This window comes from Hemitrygon akajei, chromosome 11 (genome assembly GCF_048418815.1).
Source record: "Hemitrygon akajei chromosome 11, sHemAka1.3, whole genome shotgun sequence".
Classification (NCBI taxonomy): Eukaryota; Metazoa; Chordata; class Chondrichthyes; order Myliobatiformes; family Dasyatidae; genus Hemitrygon; species Hemitrygon akajei.
The window spans coordinates 109,681,935-109,705,923 of record NC_133134.1 but is presented as its reverse complement, the minus strand read 5'-3'; the positions used below and the strand labels follow the sequence as shown (position 1 = coordinate 109,705,923).

The following is a 23,989-nucleotide window of genomic DNA, read 5'->3' as shown; positions in this document are numbered from 1 at the left end:
TACTTTTGCAGAAAATGCTCAGAATTTGATTCAACTGTGAAGAATGGTTGCTTGGGGAAACCATTGGGGAATTCCCTGTGCGAGTGCAGGAACTAACAGTTTAAAAGAGTGAAAGAAATTAGCAGAATCCTTCAGTTTTAATTAGATTATAAAATGTTAGGCATGTTCATTGGAATCACTCAAACTAAAACTATGATGACACTCATAGCTACAAGGCAATTTTTTGTTTATTAATTCTCAATCCAGAACTAGGTAACTATAGATCTTGGCAGAACAAATCCCAAAGAAATGCTCACAGACATGCAGTATTGTCATGGATTTAATATTGCAATAGCTCAGTTGATCTAACATACCTAAGAAAAGAGGCATTGGATACAGCTATAACAAAAATATCTTTAAAAAACTTAGTGGACTATTTAGACTATAACTGAGTCACAGGTATTCAGAATGCTATACTATCTAATACAATAGGACAGTATTTTAAGTGCAAAATGAATTAAGTAATAGCTGGCTGAACTGATTTTTTTTGCTAATGGAATGTATAAGTTATCAATTATGGAGAATATTGGCTTTGTAATGATCAGAAAACTGTGAGAATAAACTGTAGAAAACTTGCTTATGAAGGTCTAATCAATCTGGGAAAATATAGCAATGTCAGTGCTGTATCTCTGCCACAAGGTGATAAAAGTTAGAATATTAAGTGTATATGACAGACTCAAGAACTGTGCACATATAATGAAAATGGCAAAAGTGACATGAAGAAAAACCTTATACCATGGACACAGGGAATGTGTTGCTGGGGAGCATTCAAAATAGGAACTTGATAATATCTTAAAAAAAAAAAACAGACTTAGCAAAGTTAAAGGGATGGGTACAGGGAAGTGGGAACTGTAGTACTGCCCATGTTTACAGCTAGCAATGGACTAAACAACCTCTTTCTGTGCTATAACCAGTGTGTTCCTCTAAAGCAAGGGTTGCCAACCTGGGGTCCATGGCATAAAAACGATTGGGATCCCCTGCTCTAAAGGGATGTTATGGTAATGTAGCAATTAGTGCAATACTATTACAGCAGCAATGATTCAGATTCAATTCTTCCACTGTCTGTAAGGAGCTTGTACATTCTTTCCTGACCACATGGTTTTCCTCCTAGTGCTCCAGTTTCCTCCCACATTCCAAAGATATGTGGGTTAGTAGGTTAATCAGCCACATGGGTGTAATTAAGTGGTGTGGGCTTGTTGGGCCAGAGTGGCCTGTTACCATGTTGTATCTCTAAGTAATAAATACATGAATAAATCAATAAAGATATCCCAAAAGTTGTGATTCCACAAACTCAACAAGTCAAGTAATGCTACAATCCATTAATAAAATGATAAGAATGCCTATACAGTAAACACAAAACTTTGTTAATTAGAAACAAAATGGCTTTATGGAGGAAAACTTGTATTTGATTAGAGTTATTTGATGATGTAATATCAGGGAAGAGAAAGAGAAGTCAGCAGAACTGTGGATTTCCAAAAGGCGTTCATTGAAGCGCTACTTGAAAGATCCCATCCACTCCCCGAGCTGGTTGAATCTGTGCACCATTCATACCTGTCCCCCATCCAACTTCATCTGGTTCTACTTAATCACCCACTCCTCCCTTCTTCTGCTATATACTGTCAATCTTCCTTTTCATCCTAAAGCAGGGTCTCGACCCAAAACGTCAACTTGCATCTTTTGCCTTCACAGATACAGCTTGACCTGAGTTCTTCCATCTTCCTGTTCCTTTATTCAACTCTAAATGTTTGCTATATTGAGTTCTGGGATGTGCTAAGTAAAAATTAATAAGGCTGGGCTCATTCTGCTCAGAGTTTAGAATAGTGAGAAATGACAAACACAAGAAAATTTCACGAGAATTATTCCAGGAATGAAAGGGCTACCATCTGGAACATCTGGCAGCTCTTGGGCTGTATTCCCTGGAGTTCAAGAGAATGAGGGAGTATCTCACAGAAACATTTTGAATGTTAAAAGGCCTGAATGGAACATCTGGCAGCTGTTGGGCTGTATTCCCTGGAGATTCAGAGAATGAGGGAGTATCTCATAGAAACATTCTGAATGTTAAAAGGCCTGAACAGATTAGATATGGCAGTTATTTCCTATGGTAGGGGATTCTAGGACAAGAAGGCATGACTTCAGGATTGAAGGACGTCCTTTTAGAACTGAGATGTGGAGAAATTACTTCAGTCAGAGGGTGGTAAATCTGTGGAATTTGTTGCTACGAGCAGTTGTGGAGGCCAAGTCATTGGGTGTACTTAAGGCAGAGTTAGATAGGTTCTTGATTAGCCAGGGCATCAAAGGGTATGGGGAGAAGGTGGGGATGACTGGAAGAATTGGATCAGCCCATGATTGAATGGCAGAGAAGACTTGATGGGATGAATGGCCTACTTCTGCTCCTATATTTTATGGTCTTAAAATCTGCAGATGCTGGAAATCCAAAGTAATATACACAAAATGCTGATGGAACTCAGCAGGTCAAGTAGCATCTATGGAAAAGAGTTAAGAAGTCAACATTTCAGGCTGAGATCATTCTTCACAACTGGGTAGTGGGGGGTGGGGGAGAAAGATGCCTGATGGGTGAGGGAGGGGAAAGAGGCCAGCTGAAAGGTGATAGGTAGAAGCCAGGTGAGTGAGAAAGGTCAAGGGCTGGAGAAGACAGAATCAGATAGGAGAGGAGAGTGGACCATAGGAAGGGAATGGGGAGGGGGCACTGGGGGAAGTACTAGGCAGGTGAGAAGTAAAAAGTTAGAGTGCAGAATGGGGGGGGGGTAAATTTAGTTCATTGGAAGGAGAAATCAATATTCATAGCATAGAATTGGAGGCTACCAGATGGAATACAAAGCGTTGCTCCTCCATCCTGAGGTTGGCACCATCTTGTCAGAAGAGGTGGCCTTGGATCAACACAGTGGAATGGGAATCGGAATTAAAGCATTTTGCCACCAGGGAGTCCCCGCTTATGATGGATGATGCGGAGGTGCTCAATGAAATGGTCCACTAGTTTACAATGGGTCTCACCAATGTAAAGGAAATTATTTAATTAGACAAATGAGACCAACCATAATAAGTACTACAAGTATGTTATCACTGGAAGGAATATAGAGTCTACAACTGAGAGGGTCACTTAGATGAGGGGGTCAGCTATCTCCAACAGACAAGAAAGGATGTTTCCTCAGTTTTGAATCTTTGAATTCCTCAAGCAGAAAGAACCATTAAGTGGAACAGAATCATTCTTAATGATCCATTAAATAGAGTATATTGAGGGCCAAGATATTTTTTTTTGGATGAAAGGAGAATCAAAGGTTATGGGGAAATCAGGCCAGAAAGTAAAATTGAGGCAAAAGATCAGTTGCAACCTTGTTGACACAGCAATGCCCAAGAGGATGAACGCCTCCTCCTCCTTTTATAAAGTCTGCTCTTAACTGGAAGGAATCTTGTTCCACAGGCTTTGATGCTCAGAAATGGTGTCACGTGTAGGCTGAATCAGGGAATGTGAGGAGCCAAGATAAGCAGGGTGCTGAAAACCAGAGGAATGAGAGAGAAAAGCAGACAGATACCAAGGTTGTAAGTAAAAAATCAAAATTTGCAAAAGTAAATTTATTTCATTTAAAAATAAAACAAGTGAAAGGTAAGACGTGTGATTTTAAAACCAAATGAATTGGCTTATGTAAGGCATCAGCTTTTGCACCACTGGCTGTTAAAGATTTTTTTAAAACAATGTTCATATTTCGTAAACTGCCATCAGAGATTGAACATTTATTCTCCAAGTTACTCGAATAATGTCAGTCTTAGGCACATGTAAAGAAAATTCTATAAAGTGAAGATGCTTTCAAAAATAATGGACCAAATAGTTTCTATATATCAAAAAATACTGAAGAGCAGGATAACCATTAGGTATATATTGAGAGGAAGTGAGAGTATCACTAGTGTATCATCAAGACCAAAATTTAATAAAACAAAACACTTATTAGCCAAGATCGGCAAAGTCAATACAGCACAGGATCTGCATGATTCACAGCCAGACCAACAAAACAGGAAGGCGAATATTGGCATGCCAATACAACCAAGAGCACAACTAAATAATGAAAAAGATACATTAATATTTTTATTTTTAAAAGTTAATTTTACAAGCAGTGAACTATGGGGACAAGTTAACATTTGTACAGGGTCCAAACAGGATATTTATAAATGCACAGCTAAATGGATGGTCAAAAAACTATAATATTTTTCAAATAACAATCCCGAGGGGGCCAATTGCTGTGAACTTTGAACTCAGACTCCACCAGCGTTTTTTCACCATCTTGCAGTTGTGCCTCTGCTGTTCATGGTTTCCTCCAACACACAGCGTAATGTCATTTTCAATGTCAACCATGCACTCAGTTTTTCAGGACCTTTGTAATGGCCTGCATTTCTTCATGGGTTAATGGAGTTAGATCAAATCCTTTGATTTCAGATTTTCCTAGGATGAGGATCAAGTAACAAGTATCAGTATGAACAAGAAAAAACTACATTCTTCCCCTCTCCATTCAATACAAACATAATTATCACCACAAATAAAACATGATTTGATTCTCCAAAGATTAAATTAAACAATGCACTTTGGAAATTCAAGTAGAATTTCACCAGTTCAATTGACTCCAACCAGAAATAAAACAGGTAGCAATTTAGACTTACACTTTTTTAAATGAAGGAAAACACCCCAAAAGTTCAAAGGGACTTCTGGCAAATAATAACAAGAAAGAGATACTTGGACTGGCAAACTAAAGGAGATAATTTAAGGAAACACAGAAGTACAGAGACTGAAGCTCAGAGAATAGTAGAAATATTACAGATTAAGGGCAAGCCCATGAGGATATTGAAAAAAAAGCAAGGATGAAGAGAATTTGAAATTAAAATCTTGTACGATTAGGAGCCAATGTAGTTGGCAAGAAGAGATATCCCGTGATTAAATGTAACCGATCATACATCATGAATTTTGTCCATACACCATATACTTGGAATTCAATACTCATTTTGTCACCTTATTACAACAGTGGTAAGGGAGCAGAGGTGAGCAAGACATTCCCAATCAAGAACTGAAGAAAAATCATGGACTAAATGCACGTGAGCAGCACTTCATTGTGCTCCAGTAAAAAAGTATATAGAAATACATGGTGAACATGGTCAACCACAGTTGGTAAATCTACAATACTGGTTAAGGGAAGGCCTTTACAAAAGGTATAAAGTAATGAAAAATTAATTAATGTAATCTTTGGATACTTATTTATTCAAATTAAACCAGGAAAATTATCCAATGAAAAGTAAAATTACAGGAGATACAGTACTGCAAAAATACTGCAATCTAAGTTGCATTTGAATAATATGCCTGGAAGGGTTTTAGAAGTAAGAACTTTGAAAATATTTAATCATTAATTGGAAATATTTTATGTAACAAGTTGTGAAGTTCAACAGATTATTTAAAAAGAAAACTTCCAGAATAAAAAAAATATAGAATATGGAGTATTAAATTACCCGTACCCAAATAATCACAGGATTTGTATGGAGTGCATAATCAGGCCAGGAAAGTGAGAAGAGGACTTTGGTCAGAATCTATTCTTTACTTATCACATGCAACCAAAACAACTCCAGGGATCCCCAGTTTCAATGTGGCCATGTGTAAAGTACTGCAGTTAGAGCTGGAATGCAGCCATAGTTGAGGATTACCTTTTCCATGCAACAGCCTTTGTTGAATTCAATACCAAAGTAATACATGTGACTCCAGCTTCTAAATTTCACCAATTTACACAATATTTCTAAAATATTTATTTTGCTTTTTTTGACAGAAGTCATAGGCTGAAAGCAAGTTCCACGTCCCGTCCCTCAGAAGCACCAAGTATTTTGCATACAATCTACTGCAATGAAGTGCGAGGAACTTAACACGCAAGCCATCCTTGTATTTTCTCACCTTCAAACATTATCGAAATGAAAGCTGAATGAATTGGTTTTAGGTGACTGCTGGATGGGGGGGGGGGGTGGGGGGAAGGGGCTTAAAAAAGATTTTAGAGGAACGTTGAAATCACAGCATCTGACTGGACTGCTGGTACAAAAGCACAACCACCAAAACACCTCCCTGTCAAAAGGCTTGGTGATGTGAAGCTTGTTCCATCAACCTCAAGCTGGAGATAAGGACGTTACTAAAACTGGATTGGCACATAATTTGAATAGAAATGTGACTCTTCATTCAAAATAATCAGAGGGTAGAATATTCAGAGGGAACAGTGACAAATATATTACTGATCAATGGGTGACAGAAGACTTAGTGATGTTGCCTCAAAGTTCCAACCTGATCTCTAGTGCTGTGTGTAGTATTTCTCCAAATACTCTGGTTTCTTTCCACATCCATAAAAGTTTCTGTTAATTACCCTTATACTAGATAACTGGAAAAAATAATACAAAAACGGAGAGTTAATGTGCATGTGAGACAGACCATAAACAGGCCTAGGTGGAAACAAGGAGGGGACAATTGGACTAATGGGATGGCTCAGTTATGAACTAACAGATAAAAATGTAGTTACATATAGAACAGGTGTGATAATATATCTGTTTGCTCATCGAACATCTTCCTCTGTCTTCTAGTACAGGAGGATTCTGCTTGCATTGTTGTTTGTGGAAGGGAGTTCCAAAGCATCATGGACCTCAGAGAGAACAATTTAAAATGACCAATCCTTTTTTTTTTGTGACCCATAATTCTACACTCCTTATTTAGAACCAGCACATTTTACAAGTTTGAAATGACTGATAAGGGCCAGATGCCTTATAAATACAGGAATTGAATTTTTATAAATAAAGTCACCTTGTGCTTCATTTAAACGATTAACTTTCACTTTCAACTGCTTATTAAGCTTACGTATTTCTTCATCCAACTGCTCTTGATCTGGGGAAAAAAAAGAAGAACAAGTTGTATTGGGGCTAAATCAAGTAAACTTTAATTAGCAAATGCTAATTTGTGTTACTGAAGTTTACAAAATTTGGCTGCCAGATTTCTACATTTGTGCACCAGATCACCCACTGCATCCCCCTGCACACACGTCACCCAGTCCAACTGGTTTCTGGGAGCGTGCATGTTCAAGTCTCCTTTCACATTTCTGGTGAAAGCATTCCTTCCCTCTCATGAATTTTGTTAAGAAAAAGTGTCCATAACAAATCAACCAACTGATGACTTTCCATTGTCACAGCAGATAAACCTGTTGCTTTCACCAATGATGACAATTTGCATCCAAAGATAGGATACCTGTAAATACAAAAACTAGCAGCAGGGTAGTCCACTTGACCCTTCGAGCCTCCTCAGCCATACATCAAAATCATGTTTCATCTTCTGCCTCAGTGCTATTTCCATGTACCATCCCACGTTTCTCAATACCTTCAGTATCCAGAAATCTATTAATCACAGTTTTCAAATATCACAATGGCTAAACCACCACTTCCCATCACTGACTGAACAAATTCTCCTTGTCCCAGTGTGAATTTGTACTACCACTTTATATAAGGCTATGGCCCCTGGTTCTGGACTCTTCCACAGAGAAGAAACCATCTTTTCTGCATTTACTGTGATTAAGTCCTGCAAGGATTTTGAAAACTTCCATCAAACTCATTCTTCTGAACTCTGAAGGAATACACACTTAGTCTACTCACTCTTTTCATACCGGCAAGCCTATCATCTCTTGGATCTATCCAATGAATTTTTTCTTCATTCTCTCTACATCAACAACATTCTTTTTTATTTGAGGAGACCCAAACTCTACAGTACTCTAGGTGGTCTCAGCATAACCACAGCTCACCAAGTACTAAAGACCTGTACAGATAAACTGATTGGAGTGTTCACTGTATCTTTATTCGCTTGCTTCAACAGTATGACGTACCCACCAGCTTCAAGCAGACTTCAATTATACTAGTGTCAAAGAAGAACGTGGTAATCTGCTTTAATGACTATTGTCCAGTATCACTTACATCCATTGTGATGAAGTGCATTGAGAGGTTGGTGATGAAACATATGAACTCCTGCCTGAGTAGCAACTTGGATCTGCTCCAATTTGCCTACCAGCACAACAGGGTCCACAGCAGATAGCATTTCATTGGCTCTTCACTCAACCCTGGAACATTTGGTCAGTAAAACTGCATACATCAGGATGCTCTTTATTGTCCACAGATCAGCATCCAACACTATCATTCCCTCAAAATTATTCATCAAGCTTCAAGACCTTGGCCTCAATATCTCCTTGTGCAACTGAATCCTCGATTTCCTCACTTGCAGACCCCAGTCAGTTCAAACTGGCAACATCTCCTCCAAAACTTCCATCAGCACAGTTGCACACAAGGCTGTGTGCTTAGCCCTACTTGCTTTATACTTATGACTGTGAGGCTAAGCACATCTCCAAAGCCATATTTAGGTTTGCTGATGACACCACTGTTGTTGGCCGAATTAAAGATGGTGATGAAATAGTATAGAAGGGATATTGAAAATCTGGCTGAGTGATGCCACAACGACAACCCCTTACTCAATGTCAGTAAGACTAAGAAGCTGATTACTGACTTCAGGAGTAGGAAACCGGAGGTCCACGAGCCAGTCCTCATCAGGAGATCAGAGGTGGAGAGGGTCACCAAGTTTAAACTCCTCTGTGTTATCATTTCAGAGGATCTCTCCTGGGCTGAGGACAAAGAAAGCACAGCAGTGCCTCTACTTCCTGAGAAGTTTGCAAGGATTTGGCATGACATCTAAAACTTTGACAAAATTCTAAAGACATATGGTAGAGAGTTTATTGACTGGCTGCATCACAGCTTGGAATGGAAAAACCAATGCCCTTAAATCGAAAACTCTACAAAATGTAGTGGGCATGACCCAGTCCATTACAGGTAAAGCCCTCCCCAGCATTGAGCACATTTACATGGAGTGCTAGAGCAGGAAAGCAGCATCGTCATCAAGAACCCCCATCACCCAGGCCACGCTCTCTTCTTGCTGCTACCATCAGGAAAGTGGTACAGGAACTCAGGACACACATGACCGGGTTCAGGAACAGCTATTATCCCTCAACCATCCAACTCTTGAGCCACTTTACTCAATTTAATTTGCCCATTCGCTGAACTGGTCCCACAACCTATGGACTCACTTTCAAGGTCTCTTCATCCCATGTTCTCAAAATTTATTGCTCATTTATTTATTATCTTTTTCTCTTGCACATTGGTTGTATGTCCATCCTGTTCGGTTGCGTCTTTCATGATTTGTTTCTTGGATTTACTGTGTACGTCCACAAGAAAACAAATCTCAGTGTTGTATATGGTGACGTATTTGTACTTAGATAAGAAATTTACTTTGAACTTGAACTTCGAAGGCAACTTTACCTCACATTATGAAATTCACTGGCTTCTTCCTCCACCTTCATACTGACTTTTAAGTAACATGTGAAGGTCACCTAGGACCCTTTGAGTATCAATATTACCCGGTCTCTTAACATTTGCAAAATACTCCGCTTATCTGCTTTGTAAACCGAAATAGATAATCCCATTTTCCCACATTATAGTGTGTAAGAATTCTCATCATTCCCTAGATTTATGGATTTCAACCATTGTGGGAAATTCCACAGAACAGAGCTGATACTTCTAGAGAAGCAATTTGGTAAAATTATTCTTAGTGTTATAATCCTTTCCACCCCCAGATACATGGTGCTGGCGCAAGCCTTTCCCCTTGTTTTTAATGGAAAAGGCATCAACTAAATTACTTTATCTTCTCAAATAACAAAGCAGATAAAATGTGACTGAATAATTAGGTGTAAAAAATTGTATTTTGAATACTATTGCTAAAGCAAAGCAAAAATACTACATGAAGTCTAACCCACACCTTTACTTGCATGGCTCTCTAGATTGGACAATAGACAATAGGTGCGGGAGTAGGCCATTCGGCCCCTCGAGCCAGCATCACCATTCAATGTGATCATGGCTGATCATCCACAATCAGTACCCCATTCCTGCCTTCTCCCCATATCCCTTGACTTGGGATACTTAGGATTTATCTCTCCTTCTCACTCGAAATATACCACGATTCATAATAAACACCTGGGTTTGTATTACACTATCATTTACATCGTTGTCTTCAGCATACATTTTAAATGCAGATACCACTTAAACTTTGTATAATACCTACCTTTCTGAATCATGTCCTGGGTCCTAGACTTGGGGAATTTGATAAACATGTTTCCAAAACAAACCATCACATTGCCTGAAGAAATACAAGGCCAAAGCAAAAAACTGTTATCAACCAAGGAGATCAATGAGTTTTGATATTTTTTTAAAAACTAGAAATGTGAAAAAGAGGTCAGATTCCTAATGAAGAGCATGACAGTGCAAGATGTATATCTCTGGTGCTGGTCACTAATAAGCTGTCTCAGCCATGACACCAGTACATGTGCCATAGTTAACATTATTGCCCCAAATAATCCAGCCACACTTATTAATTGGGAGTATTACACAGCGCCCCTTATTGGAGTTGCACATTGTAAACAACACTGGTTTGACCCTTAGAGTTTAGTAGCATGTTGACACATGTTTTAAAATAAAAGAGAACACTGGAATTAAAAATGTATTTCTGTTAATTGATGAACTTTTGAAAGCAGGCTGCTGTCATTTGGCTCTTCACTTTTCAATAAGACTAAGGCTTATCGATGGGAAACTGGCCATTGATAACTCCGGGGATAATTTAATCCAAGTTCCCAACAATACTGCAAAAGGAACATTGCACGGTGAAGGGCATCCTAGAAAAGACTAACACAAAGATCACCCCGGGCACAAGTATAACACACAAGTGGAAATACTGTCTTGAATTTCAGAAAAAAAATGAAATAGGCATAATTACATTGGACACTAAATCAATTTTTAATAACAATGTATATTCATGGCCTCCTCCACTGTTGTGATGAGGCCACACTCAGGTTGGAGGAACAACACCTTATATTCCCACTGGGTAACCTCCAACTTGATGGCATTAACATTGATTTCTCAAACTTCCAGTAATACGCTAACCCAAACCCTCCTTCACCATTCCCCATCCCCTTTTCCCTCTCTCACCTCATCTCTTTGCCTGCCCATCACCTCTCTCAGATGCTCCTCCCCCCTTTTCCTTCTTTCATGGCCTTCTATCAGACTCCCCGTTCTCCAGCCCTGTATCTCTTTCTCCAATCAACTTCCCAGCTCTTTACCTCATCCCTCCCCCTCAGGTTTCTCTCTCTCCTCCCCCACCTTTTAAATCTACTCTTCAACTTTTTTTCTCCAGTCCCGCTGAAAGGTCTCGGCCCAAAACGTCAATTGCACTGTAGGTGCTGTTGGGCCTGCCGAGTTGCTCCAGCATTTTGTGTAAGTTGCTTGGATTTCCAGCATCTGCAGATTTTCTCTTTCAATTACAAAAATGTTTCAAACATTACAACTGACTTTCTGAACAATCTTGCTATAAAGAGAAATGGTGGCTGTTCTCCCTGGACCTGAAGAAGTTAAGTGATTTGAAGGAAGCATTCAGAATATCGATCAATGGTTTTGAAGGTCAAAAGGATCATTCATGAGAAGAATGGGATTTTAATTCTCCTGCCAAAATAACTAGAAGCAGAACAGGAAAACAAATAACACAGAAATAACTCAGCAAGTCAGGCAGCAGCTGGAGAGAGAAAGAATACCAAAATCAACATTTCAGAAACAGGAAAGGGCTGGGGTGAAGAATCAAATGACACAGCAAAACTGTGATAAATAAACAGTGTCTGTCTGTACAGAGGATAATAGTGTTGATTGGGACATGAGCATTATGTCTATTGCCTGATGATGTTTACCATCTTTATTGCAAACAAAAAAATTAAACCTAAGGAATACATGATACGAAAAGAGACCGAGTATGCAATCAAGGACTGTCCCAGTTGGCATTGGAGATTGAAGCACTACAGATGCCAACTGCTTTCATGTAAAGTGTTCGTTTGCCCCACAGTGGATGTGCACAAGATTAGCACTGATCAAATTCTTCTGCAGTGAGAAGCTGCAGTTCTAACTGAGTAACCGTGAAACAAAAGGGATGGTAAATATCTGTTGATGACTCAGGAACTGACCAGACAGCAGCTTCCAGTTTTATTCACGCTCAAGAATTAAAAGCAGAGGCATTTTTGCAGCATCAAAACCAGGAAATATACAAAGCACATAGAGAAGGCATAGTCTGGGATGCCATTGGCAGAACTCTGACATCACCCAAGGGAACAAGTAGTATCCTTGCAAGGCCTATTCTATCAGATGTTGCTCTTCAATATGCCGACAATTAATCGTATAAAACCACAATCATTGGACTTGAAATATTAAACTGTAAGTATTGCTGTACAACTCCATCTAATGGAGAACCATCACTGATAATAGCATCGGCATAGTTCTATGCAGCCTAATGGGTATTGCATTCATAGAGGCAAAAATATAAATCACAGAAACGGCCCTTCAGCCCTTCAAGCTTGCATCAAACATCGAACTTTTTTTTTAAAAAACACACTAATACTAAGTAATCCCATTTTTTAAATTCTCTCCACATTTTTATAAACTCCCCCCAGACTCTACCACTCACTAGGGTAGAGAATTAACCCACACAGTTTTGGAATGTAGGAAGAAACCCATGTAGTTACAGGCAGAATGTCCAAATTCCGCACAGACATCACTGTAAATCAGGATTGAACAAAGAACTCTCAAAGGTTCATTTATTATCAAAGTATACAACTATGAAATTCTTCTTCTCCAGATAGCCACAAAACTAAGAAAGAAAAGAAAGGCAGCACGGTCATCAACCCCAAATCCCCCCTCCCCACCAAAAAAAAACAAAAAAGCAACAGGCACATCGACCCCAAATTCCCCTGCCCCCACACAAAAAACGAGAAAGATCAGGTGAAAAGCAGAGGATACAAAAAGAAACCACAAGACTGAATAGAAGTCCACAGTCCAAAACACAGAAAACCTGAGCAACACTCTCCCTCTCCGTAGCAGAGAAATCTCAGCAACGATAAAAAAAAGCAGGCAGCCGCCGATTAAAGCAATGAGGGAGATTGAGTTGGCGAACAACGGAAGCTTTAGTCAGTGAAATGGGGTCAAACATCGGCACGCAGCCTTCTTGCCACAAGATTCGTGCAAGCTGCCTCTGCCTCCCAGAATCCTCTCGGAGACTGTAGAACGCTGAAACACCCAAGCAATCTCCAAACTCCAAAATCTCAGGCTCCAACGGTTCCAAAAATGCATTCAAGTTTAAAAACAAGACATAAAAGAAGTAAAATACGTGGTTTCATGATCTATCCAGATGTCAACTGAAGCAGCCTGTACGCAGATGCAATCTTGACCGGATCTCTAGTGTTTATGAGGCAACAACTCTATTAACTATAACACTGTCTTCCTAGCATAACTTCTAGTTATGTTATACAGTTTTAGCATAACCTCATCTCTTGTATATTATAGGAATAATAACCTGTGTGTCTTTTTATCTATCCTGTTGACCTACCTTGTGATCTTTAAATGATCTGTAGGCATACACTCCACAAGGGCACTTTGTTCTTCCACTCCTCTCATTATCCTCTTGTTCATAGGCACTTCCTTTGCCTTGTTACACCTCCTCAACTACATTACCTGATGATTCTCTGTGTTAAAGTGCACTTGCCATTTTATTACCTCATATCCCTAGATATCTATTTAATAGCTATTATTTATTTAATAGTTGCCAAAGGCATTCATACCCAATTCGCTGCTATTTTGTAACGCCCTCAGTGCTTCACGGTTCCGATTTCTCTTTCCATCCAGACTAATGATCTGAAATTCAGTAGATGCAAGAAAATGTTCAAAGCACAACTCTAATACCACAAGGATTTTAATATAATTTCATAAATACTTTATTAAAAATATTTTAATAACTGAGAATTTCCCACCTCTGCGTTGAACATTAACTCAAGGATTTGCAAAGATCACAAACAGACAAGAAGCAATCTGATGAATTACCATAGAACATGGGAATTGCAAAGCTGAGAAAAAAGATCCAACTTCTACCAGCCAGTTATTGCAAATGCAATGATAACAAAGATGTTGACTGATCAATTGTCATCAATAAATCTATCAAAGACAGGAGCAACTCATACTATAGCACCTTGGTACATACAGTAGGTCAGGATCGCTGCTGATTTCAGTTCAGCCTTCAATACCATCACCCCTGAGCTGCTGCTGCATCTTCATTAACAAAAAGACTCAGGACTCAGCAGAGGATATACAGTACCTCTTGGGACAGTTGATAAAGTTAGTTGAGAGGTGTCACAGCAACAACCTTACATTCAATGTCAGCAAGACTAAAGAACTGAGTGTGGACTCCAAGAAGGGTAAGATGAGGGACACAAACCAATCCTCAAAGAGGGATCAGTAGTGGAAAGAGTGAGCAATTTCAAGTTCCTGGCTGTCAATATCTCAGAGGATCTAACCTGAATGCATCTTATTGATGCAGCTATAAAGAAGGCAAGACAGCAGCTATATTTCATTGGGAGTTTTAGATTTGGTTTGTCAACTAACACACTCAAAAAGCTTCTACAAAAGTACCAAGGAGAGCATTCTGACTGGTTGCATCATTATCTGGTATGGGGGGGGGAGGGGGGGGGGAGGGCTACAGTACAAGATCAAAGTAAGTTGTAGAAACTTGTAAAATTAGTGAGCTCTATCATGGGTACCAGCCTCTGTAATATTCAAGACATCTTCAAGGAGTGGTACCTTAGAAAGGCAGCTCAGCGACTTAGGAACAGCTTCTTCCCCTCTGCCATCTGATTTCTAAATGGACATTGAACCCATGAACACTACCTCACTACTTTATTTTATTTCTGCTATTTTGCACTTCTTATTTTAACTTATTATTTAATGGACATATATATATACTTAATGTTTTAACTGTTTTTTTGTTTTTTTCTATATTTATCATGTATTTTATTGCACTGCTGCCATACAGTTAACAAATTTCACGACACAACTCTGCAGTGCTATTAAATCTGATTCTGATTTCACATCCACTTTTTGTTGCCCTAAAGTACTTCTGAAGCTTAATTAACACTGTACCATTTATTTTGCTTGCTGCATTTCCTATAGGCAAGCATTCAAAGTCATTGTAATAATAGACTAGTAATTGGTTTCGGCAAATTTAATTTTGGGCAGGACACCAGGGATTTCTACCATACACTGCAGTTCTTTGAAATAACATCACAAGATCTTTTTGTATTCATGCAAGTATGTGGGGCAGAGCGTTTATTCTACAGTTTTTCTGAGTGTCATAACCTCCCACTATGTAATTCACTGCAGCATCAACCTTTACTTGTGGTCAAGCCAAAGAATCCGGGCATCAACACAGAAAAAAAACTAACGATACTTCCTTCATACATTCAGGACTCTTCAAACTGAAACACTGAATTTCCATTTTTGCTGTTGAGTTCCGCCAGCATTTTGTATGTGCTGGATTTCCAGCACCTGCACAATCCAGGCAAGATCCTTGTAAATCTCCTCTGCACCCTTTCTATGGTTTCCACATCCTTCCTGTAGTGAGGCGACCAGAACTGAGCACAGTACTCCAAGTGGGGTCTGACCAGGGTCCTATATAGCTGCAACATTACCTCTCGGCTCATAAATTCAATTCCACAATTGATGAAAGCCAATACACCATCTGCCTTCTTAACCAGAGTCAACCTGCGCAGTTACTTTCAGCATCCTATGGACTCGGACCCCAAGATCCCTCTGACCCTCCACACTCTCAAGAGTCTTACCATTAATGCTATATTCTGCCATCATATTTGACCTACCAAAATGAACCACCTCACACTTATCTGAGTTGAACTCCATCTGCCACTTCTCAGCCCAGTTTTGCATCCTATCAATGTTCCGCTGTAACCTCTGACAGCCCTCCACACTATCCACAACACCTCCAACATTTGTGTCATCAGTAAATTTACTAACCCATCCCTCCACTTCCTCATCCAGGTCATTTATTAAAATTACAGAGAAGGGGTCCCAGAACAGATCCCTGAGGCACACCACTGGCTTCCAACCTCCATGCAGATTATGACCCATCTATAACCACTCTGCCTTCTGTGGGCAAGCCAAGGTCCCCTTGGATCCCATGCCTCCTTACTTTCTCAATAAGCCTTGCATGGGGTATCTTGTTAAATGCCTTGCTGAAATCCATATACAGTACACAACATCTACTGCTCTACCTTCATCAACGTGTTTCATCACATCCTCAAAAAATTCAAACAGGCTTGTAAAACACAACATGCCTTTGACAAAGCCATGCTGATGATTCCTAATCATATTATGCCTCTCCAAATGTTCATAAATCCTGCCTCTCAGAATCTTCTCCATCAACTTACCAACCACTGAAGTAAGACTAACTGCTCTATAATTTCCTGGGCTATCTCTACTCCCTTTCTTGAATAGATAGATAGATAGATAGATAGATACTTTATTCATCCCCATGGGGAAATTCAACTTTTTTCCAATGTCCCATACACTTGTTGTAGCAAAACTAATTACATACAATACTTAACTCAGTAAAAAAAATATGATATGCATCTAAATCACTATCTCAAAAAGCATTAATAATAGCTTTTAAAAAGTTCTTAAGTCCTGGCGGTAGAATTGTAAAGCCTAATGGCATTGGGGAGTATTGACCTCTTCATCCTGTCTGAGGAGCATTGCATCGATGAAACTGCTTCTCTGTCTCTGGATGGTGCTATGTAGAGGATGTTCAGAGTTATCCATAATTGACCGTAGCCTACTCAGCGCCCTTCGCTCAGCTACCGATGTTAAACTCTCCAGTACTTTGCCCACGACAGAGCCCGCCTTCCTTACCAGCTTATTAAGACGTGAGGCGTCCCTCTTCTTAATGCTTCCTCCCCAACACGCCACCACAAAGAAGAGGGCGCTCTCCACAACTGACCTATAGAACATCTTCAGCATCTCACTACAGACATTGAATGACGCCAACCTTCTTAGGAAGTACAGTCGACTCTGTGCCTTCCTGCACAAGGCATCTGTGTTGGCAGTCCAGTCTAGCTTCTCGTCTAACTGTACTCCCAGATACTTGTAGATCTTAACCTGCTCCACACATTCTCCATTAATGATCACTGGCTCCATATAAGGGAACAACATCTGTAACCCTCTAATCCTCTGGAATCTCTCCCGTTCCCATTGATGATGCAAAGATCATTGCCAGAGGTTCAGCAATCTCCTCCCTTGCCTCCCACAGTAGCCTGGTGTATATCTCGTCTGGTCCCGATGACTTATCCAACCTGATGTTTTCCAAGAGCTCCAGCACATCCTCTTTCTTAATGTCTATATGCTCAATCCTCTGTAAGTCATCCCTACAATCGCCAAGGTCCTTTTCCGTTGTGAATACTGAAGCAAAGTATTCATCAAGCACCTCCGCTATCTCCTCCAGTTCCATACACACTTTTCCACTGTCACACTTGATTGGTCCTATTCTCTCACATCTTATCCTCTTGTCCTCACATACTGTAGAATGCCTTGGGTTTTCCTTAATCCTGCTTGCCATGGCCTTGTGATGAGGATGTTAGGAGAATTCAGGGTGACTTGGATAGGCTGGGTGAGTGGGCAGATACTTGGCAGATGGCGTTTAATGTGAATAAGTGTGAGGTTATCCACTTTGGGAGTAAGAACAGGAAGGCAGATTATTATCTGAACGGTATAGAGTTGGGTAAGGGAGTAATACAAAGAGATCTCGGAGTCCTTGTTCATCAGTCACTGAAGGTGAATGAGCAAGTGCAGCAGGCAGTGAAGAAGGCTAATGGAATGTTGGCCTTTATTACAAAGGGAATTGAGTACAAGAGCAAGGAAATCCTCTTGCATTTGTACAGAGCCTTGGTGAGACCACACCTGGAGTATTGTGTACAGTTTTGGTCTCCAGGGTTAAGGAAGGACATCCTGGCTGTAGAGGAAGTGCAGCGTAGATTCACGAGGTTAATTCCTGGGATGTCTGGACTGTCTTACGCAGAGAGGTTAGAGAGACTGGGCTTGCACACGCTGGAATTAAGGAGATTGAGAGGGGATCTGATTGAAACATTTAAGATTATTAAGGGATTGGACAAGATAGAGGCAGGAAATACGTTCCAGATGCTGGGAGAGTCCAGTACCAGAGGGCATGGTTTGAGAATAAGGGGTAGGTCATTTAGGACAGAGTTAAGGAAAAACTTCTTCTCCCAGAGAGTTGTGGGGGTCTGGAATGCACTGCCTCGGAAGGTAGTGGAGGCCAATTTTCTGGATGCTTTCAAGAAGGAGCTAGATAGGTATCTTATGGATAGGGGAATCAAGGGATATGGGGACAAGGCAGGAACCGGGTATTGATAAGGAATTGATCAGCCATGATCTCAAAGTGACGGTGCAGGCTCGAAGGGCCGAATGGTCTACTTCTGCACCTATTGTCTATTGCCTTCTCATGGCCCCTTCTGGCTCTCCCAATTTCATTCTTAAGCTCCTTCCTGTTAGTCTTATGATTTTTTAGATCTCTATCATTATCTATTTTTTTTAAACCTTTCGTAAGCTTTTCTTTTCTTCTTGACTAGATTTACAACAGCTTTTGTACACCACGGTTCCTGTACCCTACGATTCTTTCCCTGTCTCACTGGAACATACCCATGCAGAATGCCATGCAAATGTCCCCTGAACATTTGCCACATTTCTGCCGTACATTTCCCGAGAGCATCTGTTCCCAATTTATGCTTCCAAGTTATTGCCTGATAGTTTCATATTTCCCCTTACCCCAATTAAACACATTCCTAACTTGTCTGTTCCTACCCCTCTCCAATGCTATACTAAAGAAAATAGAATTGTGATTACTATCTCCAAAATGCTCTCCCACTGAGAGACTTGACACCTGATCAGGTTCATTTCCCAATACTAGATCATGTACAGCCTGTCCTTTTATAGGCTTATCGACATATTGTGTCAAGAAACCTTCCTGAACACACCTAACTAACTCCACCCCATCTAAACCCCTTGCTCTAGGAAGATGCAATGAAATCTCCGACCACGACAACCCTGTTATTATTGCACCTTTCCACAATCTGTCTCGCTATCTGTTCCTCGATGTCCGTTACTATTAGGTGGACTATAATAAAAAACACCCAGTCAAGTTATTGATCCCTTCCCGTTCCTAATCTCCACCCAGAGACTCCGTAGACAATCCCTCCATGACTTCCTCCTTTTCTGCAGCCGTGACACTATCTCTGATCAGCAGTGCCAGGCTCCACCTCTTTTGCCTCCTTTCTGGAACATATAAAACGCCGCACTCTAAATAACCATTCCTGCCCCTGCACCATCCAAGTCTCTGTAATGGTCACAACTGTGTGGTGATTTCTTTTGAACTTATAGTCTTTTAACATCTTTGGACTATTTTTACTGTGCTCATGGTCTTTTTTTTTAATCAATTATGCTATTGTTTGCACTGTTGTAACTATGTGGTTTTGGTAGCGCGATATTAATACGCAGCAGCCTCTCCGGACTCTGAATTGGGGATTGCCAAACGTTATGTGGATTTTCTGGTGTAGTCTGTTTTGTAATATGCTTTTGTGATATCATTCTGGAGGAACGTTGACTCATTTTTTAACTGCATTGCATTTGTGGTTTCTAAATGACAATAAACTGAATCTGAATCAGCTCCAAGTACTGATCCACGCTCTAAGCTCATCCGCTTTTTTCATGATACTTCTTGCATTAAAATAGACACATCTGAGTGTATCCCTCCTCTATCACCTGCCTATCCTCCCTTTCACACTGTCTACAAGCTTTCCCGATGTATCTATAAATGCAAAGAGCTTCAGTACACACCGCTAAGATTTATGCCCAATATTAAAAGACTTGGTCTACAAAGCGGAATAAATAAATCTTTTTGTTCCCGGCCCATACTCCAGCGACCGAATACGACAGGTTTCGAGAAGTTCAAACACAGGCCACCACACCAAGAAAGCAGCAAGATGTACTGCTCCTGGGGGAGTGTCCTGAGCAAGGAGGGAATCTTTGCGGCCAGACCTCAACTCAAGGTCCCGGTCGCCAACAGCGACAGGCCGAGCCCGGGGCCTGCCAATCACTAGAAACAACGCAGGCGCACTACACCCCACCAGCCCGTGCGTCGCCGAAAGTCGGTGCTGCCCCGGTACCTGCTGTTTATCCGCGATCACGTTCTCCGCCAGCAGCTCCACCTCCGTCAGGTAATCCATCACCACCTCCGACTCCCGAGCCATCTCCACCATCGACAGGCAGCACGGGGGTCACTCGGCAGCTGCTCTCCATTTCATTGGCCGGAGGATCCCCGTGCGGTCGGTTACGGAGCTGAGCGTGAATTCTGGGAATTGTAGTCCATCCTTGCAAGAATAGCAAATCCTTGCTCTCCCCTCCCATACGCACAAAATGCTGAAGGAATTCAGCAAGCCATTTGGCATCTGTAGAGAAAAATAAACAGGCCGATACCCTTCATCAGGAATCCTCAGTATATTCTTTCTACTTCAGTCACCACCCTCTTACGCTCTTCTAACCACACACTACTGCATCCAATTGCCATGCACTCATTTCTCCCATTTACACTTGGGTAGCTTCCATGCAGTCTCAGGTACTCCTTGTGTTCGCATTGGTCACCTGGTTACGGAGCCAAAACAAATCCATTGTTCTACCCCGTCCATGCTGACCTACAATCCTACACTAATCCCATTTTTTTCCTCCAGGTTTCTATCACTTAAACATACTCAGGGGCAATTTACAGAGGCCAAATAACTGTAGTTTTGCCATGGATGGTCTGGAGCCCAGCTATGAAATGCTACCAACCCCATTGCATAAAACCCCAGTACTACAGAAACACCAGACAGAAGCTACAAAATCCTCATCGGTGGGAGAGGAAGGATCTTTGCCTAGGAGACATATAGATGGGCTACACCTGGACTTGAAAGACTGGCCCAGGACTGAGGACTCTGGCAAGCTGTTGTCAGTGGCCTATGCCCCAGCTGGGGGTGAGAAGAATTTAAGAAGAATTAACTATGCACTGTATTCATCAGGACTATGGGTGATTATCCACACAGAGCTTTCCTGCACTATCCATTTATTCTTTGACCCTCATAATATCCAGAAGTCTAGTACTGCCTCAACTATTTCCTCTGGCAGCTCGTTACATATACTCTCCACCCTCTGCATGAAATAGTGGCCTCTCAGGTCTCTTTTAAATTATTCTCCTCTCATCCTTAATCTATGGCTCCTAGCTTTACATCGAAATATAGAAAACCTACAGCACAATACAGGCCCTTCCGCCCACAAAGCTGTGCTGGACAGGTCCTTACCTTAGAAATTACCTGGGGTTACCCATAACCCTCTTTTTTTTAAGCTCCATGTACCTGTCCAGGAGTCTCTTAAAAGACCCTATCGTATCCGCCTCCACCACCGTTGCCAGCAGCCCATTCCACGCACTCACCACTCTCTGCGTAAAAAACTTACCCCAACATCTCCTCTGTACCTACTTCCAAGCACCTTAAAACTATGCCCTCTTGTGCTAGCCACTTCAGCCCTGGGAAGAAGTCTCTGACTATCCACACGATCAATGCCTCTCATTATCTTGTACACCTCTTTGGATTTTCCTATCCTGGGGAAAAGATTGTTACCATCCACCTTATCTATGCCTCACATAATTTAAAACACTTCTGTGAAGTCGCTCCTCATACTCCTATGTCACAAGGAATAAAAACCTAGCCTGGCCATCCTCTCCCTATACCTCAGGTCCTGAAATCCTGGTAACACCCTCGTAAATCTTTTCTGCACTCCTTCCAGTTCCACCTCATCTTTCCCATAGCAAAGTGAGCCCCCCTGCACCATCATGGAGCAGTTCCCACAACCAATGGACTCACTTTCAAGGACTCTTCATCTCATGTTCTTGATATGTATTGTTTATTTATTATTATTATTTGTTTGTTTTTCTTTCTTTTTGTATTTGCATGGTTTGTTATCTTTTGCACAGTGGTTGTTTGTCTTATTGTGGTTCTTCATTGATTCTATTGTGTTTCTTTGTATTTACTGTGAAATCCCACAGGAAAATGAATCTCAGGGTAGTATATAGTGACCTACATGTACAGTACTTTAATAATAAATTTACTTTGAACTTTGAAACTGTATACAGTACTCCAAGAGTGGCCTCAGCAATGATTTATACGACAACATATTGTTCCAGCTCCCGTACTCAGTGCCCTGACTGATGAAGGCCAGCACACTAAACACCTTTTTTTTAACCGTTCAGACAACCTGTGACTCTGCTTTCAATGAACTTTGCACCTGTACTCCAAGGTCCCTGTGTTCCATCACACTCCCCAGTGTCCTGTCATTCACAGAGAAATTAGAGAAATATAGGCTGAGCACAGGAAACTTGGACTGGCTTGGTGGGCACCATGGTTAGCATGGACTCGGTGGGTCAAAGGGCCTGTATCCATGCTATATTGTTCAATGATCCTGTGATACTTGCTTTGAATAAACTCAATGACAATCCCCCTCTAGTGCTCCAGGAAATAGAATTCCAATTGATTACCACCCCTATATGAAGAAATTTCTCCTCATTTCAGTGTTAAGTGATCTTTCCTTGAGCTTCAACCCCTGGTTCTAGATTCCAGCTAGGGGAAACATCTTCCATGGCAAGCCCCTATAGAATTGATACAGCAGGCAGACTGAAAATCTGGCTGAGTGGTGCCACAACAACCTCTCACTCCACAGCAGTGGAACTAAAGAGCTGTCTGTTGGCTACAGGAGGAAGAAAGTAGGAGTCCCATTAGGGGTTTGGAAGTGGAGAAGATCTGTAACTTTAAATTCCTGGGTGCTATCTTTACAGAGGATCTGGCCTGGGACCAAAATATAAGTGCCATTATAAAGAAGGCATGGGAGCACCTCTACGTTTTGAGAAGTTTGCGCAAATTCGGCATGTCACCTAAAACTTTGACAAACTTCTATAGATGCACAGTGGAAAGTATCACAGCCTGGTATGGAAACACCAGGACCCAGGAATGCAAAAGTCTACAAACAGTGGTGGATACAGCCCAGTCCATCACAGGAAAAGCCCTCCCCATCACTGAGTACATCTACAAAGAGTGCTGCACAAGAAAGCAGCATCCATCATCAAAGGCCCCCACTATCCAGGCCAAGCTGTCTTCTCGCTGCTACCATACCTTAGGTTCCATGCCACCTGGTTCAGGAACAGTTATTACCCCTTAACCCTCAGGCTCCTGAACCAGTGTGGACAACTTCTCTCGCCAAAACACTGAACTGATCACTGAATACAACCATGGACTCACTTTCAAGAATTCTGCAGCTCAAGTTCTCAGTATTTATTTACTTACTGATTTATTATTATTATTATTATTGTATTTCCACAGCTTGTCGTGATTTATACAATGTCTTTGTGTGTAGTTTTTAATTGATTCTATTTTATTTCTTTGTTCTACTGTGAATGCATGCAAGAAAATGAATCACAGGGTAGTATTTGGTGACATATACTGTACATAATTTGATAATAGATTTAATTTGAATTTTGTAAGTCTCAAAGAGACTGCAAGTCTAGTTGACTTAATCTCTCTGCATAGCAAATCTGGCATCTTTGGAACCTACCCAGTGAAATTAAAAAGTGAAATGCTGGGTTACAAATTTTCATTGTATGTGATTATTGACAACTATATCCTTATTCCACATCTCAACCAGTATTTGTCTGAGTGTGTGATTAATTAATAAATATCATATTTATCACCCATTTACAGCCTCCCTTAAAATTGACCTGATCAAACTCTTTTAATATCCTAGAAACCCATCAAATCACTTTTCAATCTGTTCTATTTTTCATTGTGACCCAGAACCGCTACTGTTCTTTCTTCATCTCCTGCAT

The 23,989-nt window shown here is 40.8% G+C and overlaps 1 protein-coding gene across 2 annotated transcripts; it reads right to left on the bottom strand.

Annotated features, from left to right (window-relative positions):
- Positions 1-3,962: 3,962 nt before the first annotated feature.
- Positions 3,963-20,401, bottom strand: pdrg1 (p53 and DNA-damage regulated 1). Of its 2 annotated transcripts, XM_073061478.1 has the most exons (5): positions 20,250-20,401; positions 13,794-13,866; positions 10,208-10,282; positions 6,866-6,946; positions 3,963-4,492 (listed from the first exon to the last, which is right to left on the bottom strand). In XM_073061478.1, exons 1-5 carry the CDS (start codon positions 20,340-20,342, stop codon positions 4,410-4,412), a joined length of 405 nt encoding a protein of 134 aa, XP_072917579.1. In that variant the 5' UTR covers positions 20,343-20,401; the 3' UTR covers positions 3,963-4,409. The 2 variants fall into 2 exon arrangements, with proteins under 2 accessions (XP_072917579.1, XP_072917580.1); XM_073061479.1 differs by lacking the exon at positions 10,208-10,282.
- Between the last annotated feature and the right edge of the window lie 3,588 nt (positions 20,402-23,989).

Coding starts and splice junctions, on each gene's coding strand:
- pdrg1 (XM_073061478.1), bottom strand. CDS start 20,342: ATGGTGGAGATGGCTCGGGAGTCGGAGGTGGTGATGGATTACCTGACG. Junction 13,867..20,249: donor TGATCGCGGATAAACAGCAG/GTACCGGGGCAG, acceptor ACTGAATTTCAG/ATCATTAGTCTGGATGGAAA. Junction 4,493..6,865: donor TCGTTTAAATGAAGCACAAG/GTGACTTTATTT, acceptor TCCTCATCCTAG/GAAAATCTGAAATCAAAGGA.